The following is an 8,934-nucleotide window of genomic DNA, read 5'->3' as shown; positions in this document are numbered from 1 at the left end:
TGTGTCTGTCTCTGCCTCTGTCTCTGTCTGTCTGCCTGTCTGTCTCTCATTCTGCCTCTCTCTTTTCCTCCTAGTCCAAAGAGAAGCATCTGAGCACATGTTCTGCCCTCGTGATCTTCAGGAATTATCAGCCCAAACCCACCGTCAACATAACCTGCACTCAACTCATGGCAAATAAGGAGAAAGAGCAGGAGGATTACCAGCTCTATAAACAAATGAAGGAGCTGAAAAAGCCGGATGAAGGGGTCAGAATACCAGGTATGGGCCATCCTGTTGTCTCTGGAGTCACTGAACCTAAACCGGGAACAAGGAGATGCTTAAAATGCTTTTCTGAAGCTGTGTTCCCAGGCGACTAGAGAGCCAGTCGAAGTCTTGGGCGCCTGATTATTTGGACTAGACGTACAAGTCACAGTTCTTGCCTGCTTGTTCACCCATTACAGTGTGACCGTGTCCCCTTTCCTGAAAAGGCCACCCGTGTGGCGAGGGTTAGAAAAAGAAGTGATTGATTTCCAATCAATGTCATCGCCTCCAAAATACCTGGAGGAAACCTCCTCCTTCATTCATGCCACTTGACATTTCAGAAGATGCCGATTGTAGATTTTCATCAGGATCACTCTCCAGGGAATCTAGTTCCTGCAACCCAACTACAGGGCTATTAGTGATATTCCTATCTGAATTATAGCTGTATTGAAAGGATTAGCTAAATAAGTACAGGGTGAAATAGAGTCAAGCCAGCATCATCAATGAGTCCCTTTCAGACCTAGACAAACTAACTGGGAAAAAAAAAGAAAGAACTTAAAGACTTGAATAGAATTTTAGAAAAGTTAGATATAGTCATTACTACATAGGAATAGAAAGGAGTGAGTGAGTGTGTGTGTGTGTGTGTGTGTGTGTGTATGTATATATGTGTAGATTCTACATGTGGCATCTTTACAAAAACTAACCATATATTAAATCATAAAAAACCTCATAAACAAATGCAATGAAGCAGAAGTAATATGTTTTACTGACCATAATGCAATAAAAATTATATTAAGTTAAGAGCCACTGAAGAAAAGAGTAGGAATCAATTGGAGAATAAATAACTTAATCCTAAAGAATTGCTGAGTCAAAGGACAAACCACAGAAACAATAGAGAATTTCAGTTGGATAACAGTAAGACAACATATTAAAATTCTGGGGATGCAGCCAGAGCAGTCTTAGTGGGGAATTGATGTCAAAAAGAGAGTTCTTTAGGGGGAAATTTATATCCCTAAGCATATAGTAACAAAAGAGAAAAAGACCAGATGAAAGAATTGGATACACAACTTTTAAAAATACCTAAATTAGAAAATCACATTACAATTGGAGGTTAGGAGCAAATGAAATGAATTTGGGACCTGGAGCTGTCCCTAAAATAGGAACTTCAAATCCTATGGATTCCATTTATCATTTCATTTATCTTAATGCAGCAACTCTGATGATTTTGTGTGTTGCCATCAGTAATAATAATCACTTTGATGTTTATTAAGCGTTTTTGTATATTCACTCATGGGAACCTCCCAATAACCCTGAGATTAGGGGCTATTATTACCTCTATTTTACAGATGTGGAAAATTGGTTCAGAAAGGTTAGTGGTTAGCCCATGATCTGATCACAAAGCCAATCAGGAGTAGCCCTGGAGCTCCAATATGCATGATTCTGGACCTAGAACTGTGCTGCCTTGACTTAAAAGGCATCAACAGAATTTTATTCTTCAAAAGGGAAGGAATCCCTCTCATTAGAATTGGTTTTGCACTCCACTAGAATTTTCTCTTTTTAATGTATTCGTGAATACGTACTAGACCTTTGCTACCCAAGGAACCGTCTCAGTTTCCACATCTATAAAATGGGAGTGATAATACTTAGACTACCTTCCTTTGTTAACCTTGAGGTGTTACCCGCCTTCCCCTATTCTTGGATTAGAACGTACTGGACTATGGGCAAAGCCCTGACCTATGACTTTGGACAGAACTGGCTGAAGCTCGGTCTGCCTCAGCAGGGATGGATAAGTGCCTGACCCTGTTCCATGACTCCACTCTCAGGCCACTTCCACCACTAGAGGCAGTCATTGGGAGGTGCCAAAGGCCATGGAGGTTTCTGAGTCTTGCCCAATGTCAAGGAGGAAACATGGTGGCCCAGGACACGTTCCCTGCTCCCTGACATCCTAGGTGCCTTGGGCCCCTCTTTCCCCCTGTTCTTTGGCTCTTTTCCATCTATAGGCTTTGTAGGGGGCCCCTGTGGACCTTCCTGGGTGGGACCCACCCAGGACTTGTTCGCTCCTCTTCCTCTCCCCCTGGGGGCACCAAAACCAGGAGACTCCATTTCAGAGGCTCAATGACTGGCGCCAGGGTCCCTCTGCTTTTGCATTTGGGTGGCCTGGATGCAGTATTTGTTCGTTGTTTTATAATTAGTTTCCTCAGAGTAGCAAGATGAAAGGGGGGGCTTTGGGAGTACCCAAGAGACAAAATAGTCAGCTGCCCCACACTGAGCTCCAGATGTCGCCCTAAAAGCCACATGGGTGGCTCCCATAGCCCCGACCCTCACTTCTCTCCTGTAAACTGAGACATGTGCGTTTACTTCCTTCTTCTCAGACAGCCTGGGCCACATCGACCCGTCTCTGCAGCCCATGTGGGACTTGGCCATTATCGGCAGCTCTTACGTGATGTGGGAGAAGACGTCGCAGGCATCGTATTATTACATGACCCAGATCAGTGGGGTAAAGCAGTGGGTAAGCAGAACAGAAAAACCATCTCCACTAACGGGGTCCAGCCCACCGGCCTTCCGAAGGAAGGAACTGGAAAGAGGGTACCCGGTGGGCAGCCTGGGAAGCGAATGGCCGAATCAGGGGCTTTCCAGAATCTAGAGAAGGACTTTAGCTTTCACAGCAAAGATGAGTTTTCTGTCAGCAGAACAAAGGCCCAGGCCAGACCCTGCCAGGTTAGAGATAACTTTTCAGCTGTGGGCACAATTTGTTTGAAAATCATCTCATCTCATCTGAGGGCACGTGCTTCCTTATCGTGAATGGTGCCGTGACGCTATCACGGGCCCAGGACAAGGAGTGAGGAGTCTCTTCCTGCGCTTCAGCCTCTTAGTAGCTGGGCGACCCCTAGTCACTGAACCTCTCTAGGACTCAGTTTCCTCTTCTGTAAAAGGAGGGGGTTGGGCTAGATGGTCTCTTTGGGGTCTCTTCTGGTTCTAAATTTGCAGTCCTATTATCCTCTGTCAGATGGATGCTCCAAGTACTCCAGGAGAGGTAAAAATCTACCCATCCATGAAGACTTCCAGCAGGTTGGGCACATTCTCTTTGGAAGCACGCACACCAGAGGACCAGGCCCTGGTGGGTCACAATTGATCAGGACAGACTGATCAAACTCTGTATGAAGGGCTCTCAGGCAGACCGTCAGAGCTTATGGGGCTCTCTCTCTAGGGTACCCCCTTTTCAACTTGAATCAGCAGCCAAGGGCTCTGAACTCAGATCATTGAAAGAATGCCTTCCTTCTCTGTCTTCAGATTCCCCCAATCCCCAGAGGGCTAAGAGGGATGTGCCTGGAAGGAAGCCTGAAGAAGTGATGGTACCGTTATGTGACACATACATGAAGTCACGGATCTATAATTAGCTCAATTCAATCCGTGGTTATTAAGCACAAACTCTTCCTCTGTCTTCACTCCTGCTAGAAATGCTATAAAATGGCGCCCAATTGAATCTTCCTGATTCAATCTTCTACAACTGAGCATCAAGCAAGATGCAGCAGAAAGAGCCCTGGAGGGGGCAGCGAGGTGACTCCATAGATAGAGCCAGGTCTAGACTTGGTGGGGTCCTAGGTTCAAATCTGATCTCAGACACTTCCTCACTATGGCAAGTCACTTAACTCTCATTACATAGCCTTTCCCGCAATTCTGCTGTGGAACTAATACCTAGTATCAATTCCAGGAGAGAGAGAGTGAGAGAGATGGAGAGAGGAAGGGAGAGATAGAGACAGGAAGAGAGGGAAGGAGAGAGAGAGAAAGAGATAGAGAGGGAAGGAGAAGGGGTGGGAAGGAGAGGAAGAGAGACAGAGAGAGAACCCTGTTTCTGGAGTCAAGTGACCCTGTTCAAGTCCTGTCTCTGACAAGTCTACCTATGGGACTTAAGACAAATCAAGACCCAACTTTGGGCCTCAGTTTCCCCTCTCTGTAAAATGGGGGGGGGGCAGGCCAGCCAGCTTCTGAAGCCCCTTCTGGCTCTAGAGCTAGAAGCCTGTTACCCTCAGTGCCTTTGATGGAATCATGATTAGGGCATCAGTGACAAGGTCACTGGTTGCCATGGGATATTCAAGCGAATGTCATGGGGAAGAAATACCTTCAAACCATGGGGAAAATAGGGAACCCAGTTTGGAATTAGTCTTGTATGACCTAAAACAATCTGTCTGCATCTCATGACAAACGGTACCATCACTTCTTCAGGCTTCCTTCCAGGCACATCCCTCTTAGCCCTCTGGGGATTGGGGGAATCTGAAGACAGAGAAGGAAGGCATTCTTTCAATGATCTGAGTTCAGAGCCCTTGGCTGCTGATTCAAGTTGAAAAGGGGGTACCCTAGAGAGAGAGCCCCATAAGCTCTGACGGTCTGCCTGAGAGCCCTTCATACAGAGTTTGATCAGTCTGTCCTGAATTCCCTCCCCACCACTCAGTCTTCCAACTTGCCTCCATGTCTTCAAAGAGTCCCCAAGAGGGCCCTGGATCCATAATAGAGAGGGCCATTGAAAGGCCCAGCACACATACACTTCAGAGTGCCCTCAGAGAGGAGTGCCAAGGATCCCATTAGCTGTAGATAGAACACAGAAGTCATTAAGAAATTTAAGGAAAACAGTCAACCCACTCGAGAACTTTGCCTGAGGAATCTACACTTGCCTCCCATCTCTGACGCCCAAACCAGCCCAGTTCTGCTGTGGCTCACCATCTCATTATAAAATACAAAATGGCAGAAGACAAATTCTAAAGAAATGAACCCTGGCTCCAGAGTCCAAGGACCTGAGTTCAAATCCCACCTCTGATATTCATTATCCATGTGACGTTAGGCAAACCTCCTCATCCATAAAATGAAAGGCTTGGAATCAGTGGCCTCCCAGGATCCTTATAGTTAGGATCCAGTCTTGCCCACCTTGCCGGCCCAGATGCTACACTAGATAACTTCTAAGATCCCTCACAAACCTGAGAACTCAATTGTAAGTTTGAGAGCCTGGTTGGGAGATTTTGTGATAATTTTCTATCAGGAAAAACAGATTTGTCAGGGTGATCCAGATGACATTATCACAATGGAATCTCTTTGATTCAACCAAATTAGACTTTGGGATAATTTGTCCAAAGCCAGGCAAAATTACTTCAGCAGGAAGGACCCCATTACATCCAGAACTGATAAACATAAGCATATCCTAAAGGCCAAGAGACTTCCTGGCATCTTCTCTAATTATCGAGTTCGAGTAGAGGGGTGAGAGGGAGGGAGATAGATAAGTGTTATTTCCTTCAAGCTCCAGGATCCAACCAAGAAAGTCAGCTGGGAGGCCTCCATGGAGGAAAGCCATCTCCATACAAACAAGAGTTTCAAAACTCCGAGGATGCCTTAAAGAATGGGAAACCGCCTTCATCTCTTTGATGCGTCTTCTGTAAAATATTCCATCCTGGGGGGCCAGATTCCCATCATTGACTTCAACACAAGCCCTGTCTCTGGTTAGCCTCTAATCGGCCGCCATGTTTTCCTCTAAGACAGCCATTCTGAAGGACAGAAATTGTCCTGGGAACATCATCCAGGGTTTAAAAATAAAACAGATTTTTTTAATTACCGAAGAAGAAAAAAAAAGATGACATATACCAGTCTAGCCTTGAGAAGTACAGCAAGGGATGTGAACGAGCTAATGAGATGAGTTGGGCAAATAGAAACATAGGGACCTGAGCAGAGCCGTCTCCTGTCAGACCCAAAGGGAACAAAGCGAATCTCAGACAGGGCCACGTCACCCCTGAAAAATCGGTGCCAAGTGATGACTGGAAATCAGCAAAACACATCCTGAAGTAAGGGAAGGGGCTGGCTTTCTCTTCTGAGTTCTCCAGCCCTCTCTGAGACCCAACGTTTCAGCCAGCATTTTAGAGCTACTGGTCGACTGTTTAAACAAAGCTCTTTGCTGGTGAGCTGCCAAGAATGGAAAGAAACTACCGATGAGGCAGAGTCGATTCTTGGTTGCAGATTATCCACAGTCTGCCATCTCCCACAGGCTGGGCACATCATATGTTTTATATGTTTATAAACATATGGTTTAAGAGCTAGAAAAGACCCCAGAGATCACGTAGCCAGCCCACCCCCTTCATTTTACAGATGAGGAAACTGAGACCCACAGGGGTTCAGTCATTTGGCCCAAAGCCACACAGGATGAAAGAAGAGTTGGAATAGAGGTCCCGCTTCTATGAGTCCAAATGCAGGCATTTTAGGGTAAAAGCAAGAACCTAGGCAGCTATCTAATCTGATCCCATACCTGGAAAGGAAGCCCCACTACCCAACATCCAATAGGCACTCCTCCAGCCTTTGCTTGGACTCTTTGCCTTGGGAGGCTGTGGGTTCTTCCTTCAAGCAGAAGCCGTGGGACCATTTCTTGGGTGTTTTAGTTGGGGATTTCTTGGATGTGGGCTGGACTAGGTGGCTGCTGAGATTCCCTTCCAACTCTGAAATCTTGTGTTTCTCTGACTACCAAAAAGGGAACCCATTATCTCTCAAGGCAGCTCAGTCTACTTTTGGATAATAATAATTAGAAGTTTTTAACTAGGCAGCTAGATAGAGCAGTAGATAGAAAGCTGGACCTGGATTTAGGAAGATGAGTTCAAATCCTATTTCAGACCAAGTGTGTGACCCTAGACAAGTCACTTAACCTCTGTCTCCCTCAGTTTCCTCATCTGTAAAATGAGGATATTAATAGCATCTACCACACAAGATTGTTATGAAGACAAGATGAGGTATCTCAGTGTCTTGTTTTGTTGGCTTAAAGTAATATATAAGTGCGAGTTATTATTAATTTGCCTCTGTATCTGTCTTAGGGCAGCTAGGTTGCACAGTGGGTAGAACACTGGGCTTGGAATCAGGAAGGCTCCTTCATGAGCTCAGATCTAGCCTCAGACACTTAATTAGCTGTGTGACCCTGGACAAGTCACTTTAGCCTGTTTGCCTCAGTTTCCTCATCTATAAAATGAGCAAGGAAATGGCAAACTACTCTAGTATCTCTGCCAAGAAAAACCCCGATGTGGCAACAAACAAAATCTATCCTGAATTCTGTCCTTTGGAGAAAGTCTGATCTCTCTCATATTCCTAAAATCAGCGCCCCCCCAAACCACCCCATTCTGTTAGGACCTCTTCTTGTTTTACAAGGTCCCATTACAAAGCAGAAGTGGAAACCTTCCCCTTCCATTTCTCGTCCTAGACATCATCCCCAAGGAAACGAGGGAAGAAAAACATCCAGGAGAGGAAAGAAAAGCAATGACGAGTCTATCTACCATGCCATCATCAGCCAAGAATTTATGATTATTTTTTTAAACCCTCACTTCCCAGCTTAGGACCAAAACTGCTTATCAGTCCAAGGCAGGAGACAGGCAGGGGCTCAGTAACTGGGGTGAAGTGACTTGCCCAGGGTCACACAGCTAAGAGATTTCCTATCTCCAATCCTGGCTCTCTACCCACTGAGTCACCTAGCCACCCTTTACCAAGAATTTATTAAGCACCGACTCAGGGTCTGACACAGGGCTAAAGCCCTGGGAACACTAAGAAGGGCAAAAACTATCGCTGCCCACAAGACCACATGCTAATAACTATATAGATGGGGTACTCTGGATTTCATTAACATTTACATTGAATTGAGTAACAAGCCACTATGACCCTTGTGTAGCCCAGCACTTAGAACGCTGTCTAGCATACAGCAGGCACTTAATAAGTGTGTAATGACTTGATTTTGACTTGATCTGGCACCAAGTCATGCTCTTTCTTCCAGTGACTTTTCTTTCCTTTGCCAGGCAACAAGAGGTGATTTTATCAGTTTCAACTACACCGTCCTACTCCATCAATTCTTCAGCCAGGTGAGAGTCCATGCGTGCCTTAGAAATTAAACATGGCGCTCAGCGCCGGTCACGGTGCACACAGTAATGGCATCTTCCATTCTGTCTTCTCTAGGACATGATTCCCTGCCAGGTTCATCTGATCTGGTATCCTAGCAAACCCCTTAAAATACGGTATCGCTGTCAAGACCCCGAGACACAACCGGAAGGTTCTGGGAATGACCAGGGCTCGGCGGAGACTCCTACAGAGAGCCCGAGTAACTTCTGAAAGATGCAATGCCGACTTTTTTGCACTAGTCCCAAATGAAAAGATGACTATACTCAAAGGCTTCAGCTGCTGCCCAGCACCATAGCTGGCTAGAATCATCTCTAGGCATTACAGAGATGTAGGCAACCCAGTGATTAAATAGTCAAAGTTCAGAGAAGCCCATCGTCTTTTTTTTTTTGTTATTCATTTCTTGGAGCACACGCCTGATTCCCGTAACTCATGAGTGCACTTAACTCCACTCGGAGCCACTTTGGGGCCACCCGAATGCCCTAAAATACTGCATATAAAGCCAGAATGAATTAGCGGCTTTGAGAGTCTGCTCTTCAGACTGAATTTCCTATTCTCCAAAGCTTCTATCTAATATTCCTTTGAGAATGGTAGCTGATATTTTGTACCACTCCAATCTCAGAGTGTCCTTGCTAGTAGGTGAAGATAATAGAGTACAATAAAAGCAAAAAGAAAGGGAAAGATTGTGCTGGTTTAGGACAAAATTTGTGATTTTTAAGGTTTCCAGCAGGACGATTTCTACGTTCCCCTGAGAATCAATGCTGAAATAAACATGGTTATGTTTGGAAATAA

At 45.4% G+C, this 8,934-nt stretch overlaps 1 protein-coding gene across 1 annotated transcript in view; it reads left to right on the top strand.

The window, feature by feature from the left end:
* The window catches only part of RARRES1 (retinoic acid receptor responder 1), a 29,332-nt gene extending 20,398 nt beyond the window's left edge, over positions 1-8,934 (top strand). The window contains exons 3-6 of the mRNA XM_056807608.1: positions 75-258; positions 2,613-2,749; positions 8,046-8,108; positions 8,203-8,934. Of these exons, the coding sequence (XP_056663586.1) occupies positions 75-258; positions 2,613-2,749; positions 8,046-8,108; positions 8,203-8,355 (537 nt within the window). The 3' untranslated portion in view covers positions 8,356-8,934. The remainder of the gene's footprint in view (positions 1-74; positions 259-2,612; positions 2,750-8,045; positions 8,109-8,202) is intronic.

The sequence above is a fragment of the Monodelphis domestica genome, chromosome 8 (genome assembly GCF_027887165.1).
Source record: "Monodelphis domestica isolate mMonDom1 chromosome 8, mMonDom1.pri, whole genome shotgun sequence".
NCBI lineage: Eukaryota > Metazoa > Chordata > Mammalia > Didelphimorphia > Didelphidae > Monodelphis > Monodelphis domestica.
This window is presented reverse-complemented; position numbering and strand designations above follow the sequence as displayed.